The sequence below is a fragment of the Carya illinoinensis genome, chromosome 10, assembly GCF_018687715.1.
Source record: "Carya illinoinensis cultivar Pawnee chromosome 10, C.illinoinensisPawnee_v1, whole genome shotgun sequence".
Classification (NCBI taxonomy): domain Eukaryota; kingdom Viridiplantae; phylum Streptophyta; class Magnoliopsida; order Fagales; family Juglandaceae; genus Carya; species Carya illinoinensis.
Genome location: NC_056761.1, coordinates 17,789,378 through 17,805,404, shown reverse-complemented (window position 1 = coordinate 17,805,404; position 16,027 = coordinate 17,789,378). Strand labels below are relative to the sequence as shown.

Genomic DNA, 16,027 nt, shown 5'->3' with positions numbered 1-16,027 from the left:
AATTTGATGGCTTTGGTTTTGTGATAAAGGATAAGACCATACAGAGATGAGCTGTTTTTTATTACCGAAATCTTGTGCAAAGATGTACAAGGATTTTTTGCTAAATTCTAGTGGGGACAATGTCAATCTGAACAGATATACATTAGCTTAAGTAGTCAAAGATGTGTTCTTCAAAGATGCGAGGTGGTATGGATTTTGAGAACCTTAACCTGTTTAATTTGGCTTTGTTAGCCAAGCAAGGTTGGCGGTTGATTCAAAATCCTAATTCCTTGTTGTCTAGGATCTATAAAGCAAAGTACTTCCCTACCACGAACTTTTTTCATTCACATTTGGGTAGTATGCCCTCATATGTATGGAGAAGTATTTGTGCTGTTAAATCTCTTACGCAAGTTGAGGGTATTTGGAGGATAGGGAAGGGTGATGATATTCAGATAACTTAGGATAAATGTCTCCCAATTTTCTGGTTACCTAAGTCTCTTCCACCTAATTATGTCATTCATGATGATACGAAAGTTAACATCCTTATGCTTCAGCTTAGTGGTTCCTGTGATGTGGAATTGATTTAATCTATATTCCCTCCTATAGTTGCTAATGCTATCATTCAACTTACTTTATTGCCAAGGGGTTGGGATGATAAGTTTGTATGGTTAGGCACTAAAAATGGTTTATATTCAGTAAAGTCTGAATATAATCTTGTTGTGGCATTATTTGATTCTACTACTGGTATGGGTAGTTATGATCTTCAAGGTTCTTTATCCTTTTCGTGCCAATTCTAGAATTTAAATCTTCTAAATAAAGTTAAGAATTTTGGGCGATGAGCTTGTAAAAATAGTCTTTCTACAAAACTAAATTTGCTGAAAAAAAAGATTTGTTTCTAATGCGATTCGTTCTCTTTGCTCAATGGGAGTGGAAGATTGCTGTCATATTTTTTGGGGTTGCCCAGTAATGAAAAAATTGCTGGATGTATAATGTCTTTTTGTATTACATTTTCTGGAGATTTTGGGTAATTATTATGATTTGGTTGGGATTTTGATGCAATCTGGCTTAACTTCAGTTTCACATTTTATTACTATCTCTTAGGGTGTTTGGAAATATAGGAATATGAAGTTATTTCAGAATTCTAATTGTATGTTGTATGAAGTGGTTGATAATTGTTTGGCATTTGTTGAGGGGTACAATACCATTAAATTGCATCAGTTGATTATACATAAGGATATCATCTTTTCATGGAAACCTCTGGTGCAAGGTATGGTTAAGCTTAATTTTGATGGTGCTTTGTTCAATTCTTCTTATTATAGGGTTGTGGGGGCTATTTTAAGTAATGATAAAGGGGATGTTTATTTGTTTTGTGTCGAAAAGAATTTAGGTTGTTTGACGTGGATGACATTGAGATTTTGGTTGTTTTGAGGGGTTTACAAATTATCTTGCCTTTGGGTTTCCCTAGATTATTATTGGAAGGAGATTTTTTTTCTATGATTGAAGCTATCAGGGCAAAGGAACCAAACTATTCTAGGCATGGAAACGTAATATTTGAGATACAAAGAATTCTTTTATTTTTTAAGGGATATGATGTACTACATATTGGGAGACAAGGCAATGAAGCAACTCATCTACTTGCGAGTCATGCTCGTCTGGTGGATGAAACAATTTAGTGGTGGCCTCAATATCTAGATTTTATTTAGTCTAGAGTCTTACTAGATGCTGATGTGTAATTAAATAATTTTATTATTGTAAATGTTGATGTTATCCTTATGAAAAAAATGTGTTTCTTCTCAAAAATGAAAAATAAATTGACAAATTATTGTTCAGATCAAGATGGCTTGAATTGGGCATAAGAGGGATTGCAATAAAAATCAAATGCAAGTCAATGAATGATGGCCATTTCATCATGGGAACTTATGATGGGAAATCATTTTTTATTTTTTTAAAGAACTTTACTGAGAATAAATTAAGCAACTAAAGAGTTTTTAGTTAAAGGTTGTGGGGGCAAGCATGATACAATTTCAACTCATGTACTATGGAGGGGGAGATTTTAACTAAGTCTTGTGGGATTGCTCTATTAATTACACCAAGATTTTTATTTAAGAATCTTTGATAGCACTGTGTCCAGCCCCCACAAGAATAATAGTTGTTTATATAACAATCATCATCACTAGTGTTTTATCTTAATGTTTCTGCATCACTTTAGATCTTGTATTCTTCATTCAACAGATCTGTTCCCATTGAAGAAGTTTGGAACATCTAGGCATCAATAGAATTTTATCATATGTGCCCTACGTACTTACATTACAAATTTACTTTAATTTTTGAATGAAAATGTTATGTCACTTATCTTTGCATACCCTAATATTTTAATAATATTTTGTTTCTTTTTTTTTTTTTTGGCTAAATTAATGCAAAGAGATGAATAGTTTAGAAAATTCTATACACTACATTCTCATCCTACTTTCTTCTCACTAAGTAAAATGTGACACATTTATTATTATTAAATGATCATTTATATTGCATGCTTCTTTATCATTGAATGGTGATGATTGCACCACATCTTATTTAGTAGAATGAAAGTGTAGTGTATAGCATTACTCGTAAGCTAGCTTTAACTGTAGAAATGATCTGTACAAATACCAAATGGACAAACCCCATGCAAGCTTTTGTAAAAAAGTAGACCTCATTAAAAAAATGTAAAAGAAACTATTATTTATTAGTGGGACTCACTTTTTTATAAAAGACTTGTATGAAACTTATCTATTTGAGACTTGTACCTATCATTACTTCTGCAATGATACGAGTCCTTATTTATAATCACATGACAAGACTTAATTAGTAAATAACGATTTTAAATTAGATCAAGTTATTTACTCAAACCCAGTTGTGGTGGACAAGGGTTTGTAAATACAATTATTTTTGTGATATATATTAATAATCATGAAATGATGCATTTGATGTGATGTGATTCAGACCTTTCTTATATATGTATGGGTAGCGCTACAGCTATCACTGGAGCTATTACTAGTTATATGGTGTGTTTTTTTTTTTTTTACTTTTTTTATAGGTATTTTTTTAACACTTTAAAATATTTTTTTAAAATAAAAATTCACAATATTATTAAAAAATACTTACTTAATCATTAAGTAAAAATAAATAAATAAATAAGCCAATGGTAGCTACCAGGGAGCTCCCAAGCATTTCCCTATATGTATATATTTGAACCTATTATGCATACATTATCTACTAGCTCTATGTATATATGTGGTTCTGAATTTTTATTGACCTATTATGTATACATACATGCATATGTGGTTCAAATTTTATTGATTTCTATCATACCTTGCCTACTCTGATTTTGCACATTATAAATGAGGATTCATTAGTAAGTTACCGGATGTTGTCTTTTATTTTTTTTAAACCCCACTAGTTTAAAATCCCATGGTCCTTTAAGGATCAAGATAGTTAGATAGATGCCAGTCGACCCATAGGCCATTGACTCAAAATATCCTGTAATTAGTTGTAAGAAAACTCTTTCTAAATCCGACCCCTTCAACGCCACAATTCTCCTCTATCCACATCCTCTCTCAATAATGCAATAAAAAAACATACAAGTATCTTGGCTAAAAACCATCCACTTGGTTGTATATATACTTCTCATGGCTCGGGCAATTGGATGTATCCAATGCCTTTTTACATGGTTCATTGATGGAAGTGGTGTCCATAAAACAACCTTAGGCATCTTGAGATACTTAACATTCAGATTATGTCTGCCAATTAAACATGGCAATATATGGTTCAAAACAAGCTCTAGGGAGCTTGGTTCAATGGACACTCTTCTTCCCTGCTAAATATCGATTCTTTAACATCTATTGTTGACTCTTCCTCACATTTGTTTCATAGTTATAACATTCATAGATTTATACTCATTTATGTCGATGGCAAAATTATTACACGCACACGTTCCTTAGTTATTTAATCTATCTTAACTATAGTTGGAGTATCTCATTAAAGATACAGGCCCTCTCAATTTCTTTGTTGGCACAACCTGAACACTTCATAGACATAGATCTTCATAATTCTCAAATGTTGGTTGATAAACTTTCTTAGTCTTCATGTTCTTCAAGGTTCAAGTTGTCTAAATCTGATGGTGACTGGCTCGCTGATTCAGCTGAGTTCAGCAGTGTTGTTGGTGCTCTTCCTACAAAACATGTAGAAAATTTGAGACAGCCTTATCCTATCAATCAGCTTGCCAGCACATGCATAATTTAACCCACTTCCTTACATTGGCCTTCAGCAAAATGAGTCAAGCGATACTTGAAAGGTTCTGTAAGCTATGGTCTCTTTCATACATTGAGTAATCTTCAAGTCACAGCCTTTTGTGACTCTTAACTGCCCCAAATGGCAGACAGTCCCCCTACGTTCAGCAATTCTCTTATATCTTGGAATGCTAAGAAACAAGCAGTAATATTATTATCAAGCACAAAGGCTGAATATCATAATTCGCATTTAATACTTATGATGTATCTTTTATTTATGTAGTTTATCTTTCTATAACAATATGTATCCAGTAAATCAAACAGTTTGTAAATAGTATGTATGTGTTAATAGAATACACGTTTTAATTATCTTGACCAAAACATTATCCAATGAGTCTTTCATCATATTCATCTGCATGTTTACCATTTCTATAGGCATATATATCTCATTTAAACTGAATTGCATTATCATATAATTTGAATTGTAATCATATGGTAATATGTGATTAATAATATATTTTGTTTTGGTACAATAGCCAAAACAACTCTTCAAAACATCCACACTTACTGTCCCAGACTAAGGTTTGTTTCTTCCACATATATGAGCTATTGGCCAAGAAGAACGTGGGTAGATCCTCACCTAAGCATCTGGATGTGGTGCTCTAAACAATTAAATGAGGCTGAATGGTCATAAATTGCTATGCAATGATTGCACATGAGACACAACTTCTCTTCGAACTTGGTCTCTTTTTATTTTCCCAGTTGTTGTGAGTGGAAACGGTTTCTCCCATAAAATGAACATTTTGGGTATCTTGAACCTTGGAAAAACAAAAGGAAACACTAAATAAAAAATCCATGTTAATAAAACAGCATATATAAACCAATACCTCTGTTGGATACATACCCAGTTATATTCTTTTCTCTACAATAGCGTAGAAGAATTTCAGTAGATAAGACTAGCCCTCCACTTTCTGCCGAGTGTATAACTTTTGTATCAGACCAAAGCCAATTTTCTGTCAATCGAATACAAGCAATAGCCATCTCTGTCAGTCTATCATCCGGAATCCCAACAATGACAATGCCAATTATCCCAGGATGTTGTAACAGGATTGCCTCCACCTAGTCATAACCAAACACCTAAACTTTTAGTGGCAGCATATCACTCAGTATAAAGAGTAAGGGTTAGAGAAAATATATTTGAAAGTTTGCCTATTGACACACCAAATACACATCGATGTAGAATCTTACTACATTAGTTAGTATGAGTATTTTGGCATTTCTTGTAACTGTAATGGGTCCTACAGTAAGTAGTTTGTTTGTACACAGATTTATAAGTACCAGAACTCATTAATTTAACTAATACCTCTTCGGGATAAATGTTCTCCCCTCCACTCTTAATTTTACCATTTGCACGTCCAGTTAGCCATAAATTTCCATACTTGTCAATGGACCCAATGTCACCAGTGTCAAGCCAGATTTCATTAGTAGAATCAGATGCCTCTACTGGAATTTGACCCCAGTAGCCAAGCATTACATGTGGACCTCTAGTTAAAATTCTTCCAATGTGAGAAGAGCCATCTGTACATATCTTTAATTCAACATGAGGTGCAGGCTTGCCAACACAAACACCTTGTGTTTGGTGAACGGATGAATGTTTCATATCAGCAATTGTCTTGATGTGCTTGCTGGATGTTTCCATTCTTGGATCATGAAGGGTCATGAAGGTCAGCGAAGAGCATGTCTCTGACATTCCTTCAAAATTTTAAATAACATTACATATTGCAAAAATAATAAAACAAAGGGTTTTGGGGTAGAAAGCACAGAAATGTCCATAAAGTCAATAACCAACTACAATAGTTAACTTACATTCATGCAATTAAGAGCTAGCTTATGTTCTAAAGGTATCTAGATAAGACAAGTTGACCAAAGTTCTAACACTTTGCAATTGACATAGGCAGATAGCTGGGCAAGATCTAACTCAGCTAGGTTGAAATCAAGTTGATAAAACATTATTGACCTTGTTTAGCTTTAGGTTTTATATGAAAAAAAAAAAAATCTATTTGCATGCTCTCTTATTAAAATACCAAATACACCACCAATGTGGGAGTGGGCCACATCAGTTAGAATAAAAAATACTTATGATTTGACATTTATTTATATTCACTTGTTCACATAAGAAATTAGCTCATTGGCATGGATAGAAGTGTTAATTGTGACATTCTCATATGAAAATTTCATTAATCCATAAAACATCATGCAGAAATGTTCAGAAGCCCAAGCTGATCTGGTGTGGGAAACTTACTGCACATGGCAACTTAACTTGAACATGGCTCCATCAACTAGTTAAGAGGATGGATTATGAGTCAAGAACATGTTTACAATAGGCATTTCCTTTACCAACTTTATATGCTAAAGCTTAGTATTTTTTTTTTATTGGATATTTGTGCATACATCTACGTGGACTCAAATCCTGATCTGATCCACCAACCATACTTAGGGCAGTGAAGATGCCAAGCATCTTGCGCAAAGGGCATTTTGAACTTAATCATAAACTGATAGTAATCATTAAAAGTACCATGCTGGTCATTGTGGGTACCAGAGTTAAGTACAGAAAACATTAAGAGTAAAGATAAAATCATTGTTGAAGTAGAATATTTGTTTATCAAGGAAAAGTTTTCATTTTAAAAACTCTTCATTCTTTCTCCCTCAAGTATATAGCTGAAATTGAGATTGGCGATTGGAAGCCACACTCACTTGAAGTTGCTTCCAAACATATGCTAAGATCTAAATAACTTTCCAGTAGAATTTATCATATCAAAATAATCGATGAACAAAGGGGCATAGAGATACTGACCATAAGCTGTGAGAAGCTTAGCTCTTGGGAAGAATAAGGTGGCATCCTTGATAAGCTCAATTGACAGGCTTCCACCTCCATTTAATATCTTCTTCATAGTATCCTTCCCTTTCCAATTTTCCTTCTGCCTGGAAAATCCATTCAACGTGATTAAGAGAACTAGCATACAATATGAAAACATTATGACATGGCAAAAGTATTAAATTTTCTGAATGGACTGAAAATTTGAATGAGAACATTATGTCCCGTTAGATGGTAAAAGTGTTTCATCTTATCTCATCTCATCATTATAATTTTTTTAAATTTCCACATAAAATATAATAAACAATTCAAAATTTTCAAATTTCAAAACAATAATATTATTAAAAAATAATATTCTAACAATATTTTATTCAACTTTCAACTTTCATCTCATTTCAATTCACTAGCCAAACGGCACCATAGATGATCTAGAAGGAGACGAGACTATTCGTTAAAAAAATCGAAGGCAATACGAAGGAAAAGTAGTGAAACAAGGGGCTTGATTGTTGTGAAAATAGTTATGAGATTGTTTGTTTCAAGTAATCTAAATAGCAAAATTGACTGAACATTACACATTGAAGATTACCAACGACTAATAATTCACATATAGAGGAATGAATATTTTTCATTAACATATTTGGAAGAATAATAATTTAAAATTAATCATCACAAGATCAATGGCCAAAGCTTTTTCCTCTTACCACAATAGTTCCAAAACCTCTAGTTAATTCTTTTATATGAGCTTTATATTCCTGAAACATTGGTGCCTAGTTGAAATATATATGGTGTGGTGTGGTTTAACCAACCTCTAGGAGAAAACTAAAAAATAAATGGAAATAAAAACTCATGGCACACATAATATGGTTATAAACTCATTGAATTATGCACCTAGAGTCACTTTAAATGGATTGAGAAGCAATTAGAGTCCTTAGAGAAGTCAAAATCTTTGGTATGAAAGTTTTTCCTAACAATGAGTCCGCAATGACACATCCAAGGATTTTTGTGAGACCACGAGTTTGTCTTATAAACATCACCTGTTTGGACTGCACTTTGTATGTAAGCAACTACAACATTTGTATTAATACCATATTAGGAAATAATTTTGTTTGAGGCTTCACTTGTGCTTATCTACCTGATTCAGTTATACTCTACAAATCACCACCTCCAGACCTCCAAGCAACTATAACTCCATCTAACCCTATCTGTCTTCCATGAGGGAAATCTTCAACTCTAAGCATCTAGACTTGGCTCCATATGTCGTACCAAATGATCTCAAGCATTCTTTAACATGTCTTAACATACTCCTTCCGCTACTTCATACTACACATTTTGTTTATCAAAATTGTTTGGGACACATGTAAAGTCTTGACTCTATTGTGATCGAAAATGACCAAATGTTCCCTATGAAATCTTGACCAAAGAAGAACGTTTAGATCCTCATGTACCAAGTTGGGTTCCAAGATACTTTAACCTTAGGAGGAAAAAAAATAAAAAAACTACTACATATTGAATGTGAACAACTCAAATACAACATTTGGTTCATAAATTTGAACTTTTTCAAAATAATTTGCTAATCTTAAGCTAGCACATGATGTTATTTGTATACAGGTCATACAAACATTTGTCTTGCTTACTCTTAAACCAATGTAGTATTGAATTAATTGAAATTGGAGACCAACATGTAATATATAACAAAAAACCAGCATGAAGAACTTGGTCCCAGAAATGTCCCTAAATTATATTGTATAGTGTCACTTACCTAATTAAAGAAAGAAAATCAGCCATCATTGCAGGGACGGTGATTAGAGAAGTTACTCTATATTGCTCTATGGCTGTGAGGGCTGATTTAGGCTCAAACTTAGGTATCATGACATGACAACCTCCAACCATTAGCATGGCCATGGCTGATGAGAGACCACCAATGTGGCACAGTGGCACTGTGTGCAAATAAACCTACAATCCCCAAACAATAGTAATTTGAAAGTCATTCTGTATGAGATGAATAAGACATACAAATCAATTTAAATGTAAAAATGGTTGACCTTGCTAGATTTTGTATTTTTTTTCCTTGTAATCTAGAAGTTGTATTAAATTCATTGCTGCAACAACCAAAAACTAATCATCTTTTATTAATACAAAATGAATACGTGCACATGATCCTGAGGAAAACCATACATCATCCTCATCGTAACCAACAATGGCGAGTTTTGCCAAGGATTGTACGATCAAGGCAGCATGGGTTAAGGTGACTCCCTTTGGCCTCCCACAAGTTCCTGTACATTACAGAACCATCAAATACAAACTACTAAAATCCATAACCTCCCACTTTTATTCACATAGAAGATTATACAAAATGCATATTGTCAGAAAACTTCACTAGGTATTGCGTTCAGGTGATCCTGTAGCCTCAGTTGTAGAATTTATTCAGAGCAGGAAGTGTGTACATTCCATTCAAGTTCTTTTTCTTCCAGACCCTAGTACCTTAAACATTCAATAACTGATGTTGTCCTTCCAATCTCTCAAACTTCCAAACTAGCGGTGGCTACTATCAGCTCAAAACTATTTTGACAAGAAAAAATCTATTTACAAGCCCCACCACAGGCATTGAAGCCTACCACATCAGCTAACACAAAAATGTAATAGGTTTTAAAATTTTATAACTTTTTTGGGTCTCAAAGTAAGTAGTGTGTTTGCACACCAACTTGTAAGTGGTGTATGTATCTAAGGTTCTAGTGATTCACAGTTCATGACGTTTTGCAGATTTCTTTATTTATTTTACTAATAACTCATCAGATACCAACTTTAAGTACAGCTTTTGTCACTTGTTCCCAAATCCAAAACAATAATGGTAGGCCAAATTAGTCAAGAAAATAATCTACAAATGACTCCTGAAAGTAATTCTCGAAAGATATATACTACTTAAACACAACACTTGCTATAGGATCTATTATAGTTTAAAAAAGTTAAGAGCACCAATTCTTTTTTATGTTTGCTGATAGAATGCTTCCACATCACTAGTGCATTGGATGTGCCAATAACCAGGCTTAGAAATAAATTTTTTCTTCTCGAAAAGCAAATCATGCAAACTAGGAAGCTGCAATTCCTGACCAACTCTCATTTACTGTTATCTTAGAGACTTTCCTGGAAAGTCTTCCTTCATACATTTTTCTACTAACATGGAAATCCGTAGAGAAATTATATATAAATAAATAAATAAATGATGGTGATGATAAATTGAATGTATACCTGAAGTGAAGCAAATCACAACTGCACCCTCACTTGCCCAGCGGTAGTTCAATGGTAGAGACATTCCAGAATGCTTCTTGAGAATTTCAGTAGTTAATACTGGGGGGACATTAGAAAATGGGAACTGAAATATTGTAAGAATAGTGGGTGAAATTGAAAATGCGAAGGCCAAACCATGTCCAACGGAAAATAAAAAAATAAAAGAACACAAAAAAAAAAAAAAAACATATACCATTCCATGTCTTCATGCAATCTGAGGAGGGAGAAGTGAAAGAAACATGCCATCTCAGGGAAGTTATGTCATTATTTTGGAAGTTTGAGTACCAGCTCTGACAGCTCTCGTCGGTAACCAGTATAACTGGCTGCACAAGCAGCATTGCCGATCTTGCTTCATCGAAGCTCTGCTAGTTGAAACATACATAAGCGCGCGCGCGCACACACACACACATATATATATGCCAAAAATTCTTAGGTAATACTGCAGTTCAGATGATGTGGTATGTCTTGTACAGACATGCCATATGTTTAAAACTTTTATTTAATCATCAATATAAAAAAATTTTATGACATGAAATCCTATCATAGAATTGATGACTATTACGTGTTCGTGCTCTTACCTAATAATTACTCGACATTCTCAAATCATAAAAAATGAAACTTAACGGTTAGAATTAAATGATAATGCTAAATGTCAGTTTTTGGTAGTTTGAGAATATAATATGTCAGATTTAATAGTTTCGTGTTCGCAATGTAAAACATACAGTAGTTTAAGGGTGCAAAGTGTATTTCTCATTTTCTCTTTCTTTCAAGCAATGCTACTTTTAATTCTATATCTTGTCATTCTCACACTTTGATGTGCCACATTTTTAGGTGGACTCATATGATAACCGCTTAAATGACAGCAACTTAAAACATACCGCTATTATTTTCCCAGTAAGACTAATATATTATAAGATGAAAATATTTTCGGCTGAATTTGTTTCAGCTGAAGATATTCTATGAAAAAACGTTCTCATCCCTTGGTTCGTTTGAAGAAGGTGAAAAGAAAGGTTAATAGAAAGTCCTTCTACTCAACATTCACACACCACACACCAAACTTGATTTTTTATTTTTTATTTTTATTTTAATCTTACTAAACTAAAGGAATTCTTCTATTCATCATCCATACATCACACACTTAGTATGAGAAAAAATAAAAATAAAAATAAAAAATCATGTATGGTGTGTAGTGCAAAGATGATGACTAGAGTTTTCCTAATGGAAAATGACTAGTGGATAGAAAGAAATGATGTGCATGACGGGAAAAATGGCTTACTCTTCTTCCAAGAAGGAAGTCATTTTATGTCCCTTATATTAAGCATTTTTTTCAACCAGGCAAAAAGTAGATGTCATCTTTTGCTCAAATAAAAAAGAAAGAACCTTTTGTTGATAGAGTTTTATTATTGCAAATAATCTTAAAATGGTCTTCACTGCAAATATGTTTTTTTTATTAGTAGTTGGGTTTACCCATTTGAAGTTTGATCTATATTTGGGATGTGGATATGAAGATTTGGCATTGGATTTGTGTGGATTTATATATTTGGGGTTTGGCTGGGTGTTGGATTGAAAAATTTGCCAGCCCATTTGGCGGGGCAGATGGACAGTAGCTTAAGACAAGGTCAAGTGCGGGGTGGTCATTTCCACCTTGCCTAGTGGGTGCAAGGACAACGGGTAGCACCCCTAGGGAAACAAACCACTTTTGAGTTTAAAATAATCTTTTAGATGTACTGGCTACGGTTCTTCTCCTCAGTTCTCCCTGTTGCTCTATATACACGACCCCAAGAATGTGCGCTACTTAGAAGGAGAAGGCGAGGAGCTAGCTTCTCCCTCCTTCCCCCTCTTTTTCTCCTCCTCTTCACTAGTCTTCTATCTCTCTTTCCTTCTTTCCTTACCTTCCATCACCATGCCCATTTTTATGTCCAACATCATTTTTGGTCATGGTAGACTAGATTTATCACCACTAACAGATTAACATTCCACGCCTATACAGCTCTACTATATTAGGATCTCCTCCCTCCAATCTACCAAAAAACACCTGTAGATCCCTATTTATTTAGATGTGGGACTCACGCACCTCAAATTGACCCCACATCCAGTCCTCGCTTTTCTTTTCTATTTTCACCCAAGCAAGGATAGGGTGCAGGGGTCGATTTAAGCTATGTTGTTGAGAATACCTCAACAATTCTCAACATACTTCACTACTATTTATTACTTTATTATTATTGTTCACCTATTTTTTACTATCATCCATTACCTTTAACAACTATTTAATATTTTATTATTACTTTTTACCTACTTTTTCACTACTATTCATAACATACCTCAACACTGAAACCCAACCTTAATCACCTTATCCAAGCAGGGACAAGGTGCGGGATGGGTAGGTACCCGGCCATATAGGGCAGATGGCATCCTTACTTGGGATCTCAAACCAAACCACAACTTGGTCATTTTAGTTTCTTTAAAATGGTAAAGAGAAAAGATAGAAATAAACATAATAAATAAATAAACAATATCAACGAAATGGTCCTCACCCATCGATAATTCAGAGGAGCAGCTATTCCTCCTACAAACGCAATGGCAAGTAACCACTCCAAGTACAAATCACTGTAACAAAGACAAATTCATCACCATTGATTGATTCTCTTGCAATTTTGTCTCTATGACAATCCAATTAACTACGATTAAAAGAACAAGAAGAAAAGGTAGTATTTCAACAAACGTCCCAAAATCTTAGTTACAGGGCATTCATATAAGGATAGGATTCACTCTGTTAGCATAAATTTTAGTGCAAAATAGTTTGATTTTTCTTAAAAATACAATTATCAAAATATCTCATAATTTATCCTATAACGAGAAGATTCTGTTATTTCAAGTACTATCTAAACATTATGAAAAAAGAAACACGAAATTCATGAAAATTTCATAATTGTCTGAACTCCAGGGCCGAAAGCAAGAGACGGTAGACAAATATATAAAATGGGAAATGATTTAAAATCGGATGCGTAAGTTTCGCATTTCCGAAAAAAATGGCAAATTTGAGAGCTAACAAAATAAAATAAAATAAAATAAATGTACAGAAATTGCACGCTTTAAAATTGTAAGCTTTAGTAGTCAAAACCTGTTCAAAGCAGAGATGGCGACAACGTCACCGGCGCCGATGCCAAGTTCCAGCAGCCCAAAAGCCAGGCACAAAACGTCCTCCACAAATTGCTCACCTGTCTTTCGTCGGTCCCCGCTGATCGTTACCACTGCATTACGCCGCACGGTCGCCAGCCGTCGTAGGCAGTGGCAAATGTGTCCCTCCGAGTAATTACCCATCTTGTGTCTGCGAGCCTCTGTCTCTCTGTTTCTCCGTGAGATTAAGGAACAGAGTGCTGAGAACTCTGCATACTGTGTCCACAATCCATTCATTAGTTAGTACCAGTGTCAACCTATGTTAAACAAGAATTAAGCAGATAGGTCCGTCGTCAAAGCATCCATAATCACATATATGAAATGGCTTTGAAAAAGGGTAGGTGTAGAAGCAGTAGTGAAGAATTGCAAACCCAAAGAAGGACGAAGAAGTTTTATTTTTTCATGTTTTATGAACATTAATGGTGCTTTACTCTATCATATCATTGCTTTTGTTATTTGAATAAGTGCTACATTGGTGGTTAGTGTAATTAACTCTGGATGGGTCATTTCTCATTGACTGTCGATGGCTCTAGCTAAATCAGACTTTCTTTGGGAGTTGGAGGTTTTCCTACAAAGAGTTGTTCTACTCATCAACCAATGGAGTACTGTCCTTGACCACGGTCAGAATGTGCAATATAGGAATGATAATAAGAAATTAAAAATAATCCTGTTCATGGCCAAAGGAATACTGTTCTTGACCATGGTCAGAATGTCCATTTCTACTCTCTCTCTCCTCTCCTTTGGCCAAAAGAAGCACTGTTTCTTTCCACATCATTCATGCATTTAATAAAGATTTGCCATTTCAGCAGAAAAAAAGGAGAAGATTTTACTGGCAGTGACAAAAGATAAGGAGTAGTAATAAGTACTAATTTGTAGTTTATTACCAGAATATTGGAAATTTCTTGGACTCAAAACATTTTAAAAAGTACTAGACTAACCTGCCCATTTTGGTTGGCTATAGGCTCTGAATATAACTCCAGTGAACCATTTAGACTTGCAGTTGGGGAAGTCTGTTGAGGTACAGAAATGCTTGCATGGGAAGGTAAGCACATGCATCCAACTGATAGCTAGCTCCACATCTTTCTGCTGGATGTTCCTTCCTCTGAAGCTTGCCAGGGGTTTGAAATGGGGAGGGAGATCGGCAGCCAGACTATTTATGGGGTTGGGGGGTACTGCTTGAAATCAATCTTTTACAATTCTATCTTCAATGTTTGGTCCAGAATCACCCAACCTTGTACTTCAACAGCTCTCTCTCTCTCTCTCTCTCTCTCTCTCTCTCTAAATGGGACAGACTCGCGATCTTCACATGCAGATTTGCCCGAGCGGCTTGGTCTGAATTACAACGTCTAATTATTTGGTCCACCCTTTGAATTCAAGGCCTGCTAATTAGATCCGAACTACCTAAAAGGATCCTTAAACACGAAGCTAGAGAGAGAGAGAGATTCGTATACTCCAGGAGAAGGCATCCGGGTCTGTCTTAGCTATTTTCGGATCTACATATGGGTTGAATTGAATTAAGTTGTGAATAATAATATTTTATAGATTCTATTAAGATAGATTTAGGCCTCGTTTAAAATTTTGATTGAATTAAATTCAGTCTAATTTTAAATTGAATTTAATATTTAAATATCTAACTCTTAAATTACTAAATTCATTTTAATTTAAAATCTCTTTACACATAAGACTCATAACCTTTTTCAACTCAATATTTCTTTACATACGGGATCCACGATCTTTTTTAACTTATCATAAATACAACTAAACTCATCTTAACATTTAAACACATATAAAACTTATCTTAGGTGGATCCCACAAAACTCACTACATCATCTCAACTAATTACAATTTATAAAGAATTCATTTAATTTCAACTCAATTCAATATCAAAATAGGGTCTTAACTTTTTTAGGTTGAGATAAGTTTAACTTTTTAGATTAAAATGTATGAAGTAGATTGAGATGAGTTTAACTTTTTTATGAAAAGTTGAAAAGTAGTGAATCACATTAATGATTAATTTGAGATGAGTTGAGACAGGTTGAACTTGGTTCAACAACCAAACACAATCTTATAACTAAATAATAGAAATATTTTAGTTATAAATAGATTACATAAAAATAAACTCATAAATTGATGTGGTTTGATGCAGTATGTCAGATTATAAAATTAATTTTATTGTAAAATAGATCTAATGAAACCATATCAATTTTTTTTTTTTGAAACATCAAACAATACCATTCATTCATTCATCAAAAATGTGCAAAATAGCACCTGATTACAAGCTCTCAAAAACCATTTCACAGTTCCTCATTAGAACAAGGTTTTTCTTTAAAAACAAGACTAACAATCTCTGCTGGTCCCTCTTCTATCCAACACCATTCCCCTTCAATTCTCAAGGCTCTCTTGGCAAGTTCATGAGCCACACTATTCCCTTCTCTATGTATGAACA

The 16,027-nt window shown here is 34.1% G+C and overlaps 1 protein-coding gene across 7 annotated transcripts; it reads right to left on the bottom strand.

Moving 5' to 3' along the window:
* Window positions 1–3,885: 3,885 nt before the first annotated feature.
* Window positions 3,886–15,038, bottom strand: LOC122279262 (2-succinylbenzoate--CoA ligase, chloroplastic/peroxisomal-like). 7 transcript variants are annotated; one of them, XM_043089767.1, is made up of 12 exons: window positions 14,520–15,038; window positions 13,526–13,797; window positions 12,939–13,011; window positions 10,598–10,727; window positions 10,366–10,464; window positions 9,295–9,392; window positions 8,879–9,072; window positions 7,099–7,226; window positions 5,608–5,996; window positions 5,149–5,363; window positions 4,271–4,435; window positions 3,886–4,186 (listed from the first exon to the last, which is right to left on the bottom strand). In XM_043089767.1, the coding sequence occupies exons 1-11, from the start codon at window positions 14,631–14,633 to the stop codon at window positions 4,279–4,281; spliced, it is 1,869 nt and encodes a 622-aa protein (XP_042945701.1). In that variant the 5' UTR covers window positions 14,634–15,038; the 3' UTR covers window positions 3,886–4,186; window positions 4,271–4,278. The 7 variants fall into 7 exon arrangements, 6 of the variants coding, with proteins under 6 accessions (XP_042945701.1, XP_042945697.1, XP_042945698.1 ...); XM_043089763.1 differs by having other exon boundaries at window positions 10,598–10,766; window positions 14,520–15,036; XR_006229538.1 differs by lacking the exon at window positions 3,886–4,186 and adding an exon at window positions 4,885–5,055 and having other exon boundaries at window positions 4,301–4,435; window positions 10,598–10,766; window positions 14,520–15,035.
* Between the last annotated feature and the right edge of the window lie 989 nt (window positions 15,039–16,027).

Bases quoted from the DNA above. Each gene is read 5' to 3' on its own strand.
- LOC122279262 (XM_043089764.1), bottom strand. From the start codon at position 14,633: ATGTGCTTACCTTCCCATGCAAGCATTTCTGTACCTCAACAGACTTCC. The intron at 10,465-10,597 runs GTATATGTTTTT...ATGTCCCCCCAG, and splicing joins TTGCATGAAGACATGGAATG to TATTAACTACTGAAATTCTC. The intron at 9,073-9,294 runs GTATGGTTTTCC...TGGGGATTGTAG, and splicing joins TTGGTTACGATGAGGATGAT to GTTTATTTGCACACAGTGCC.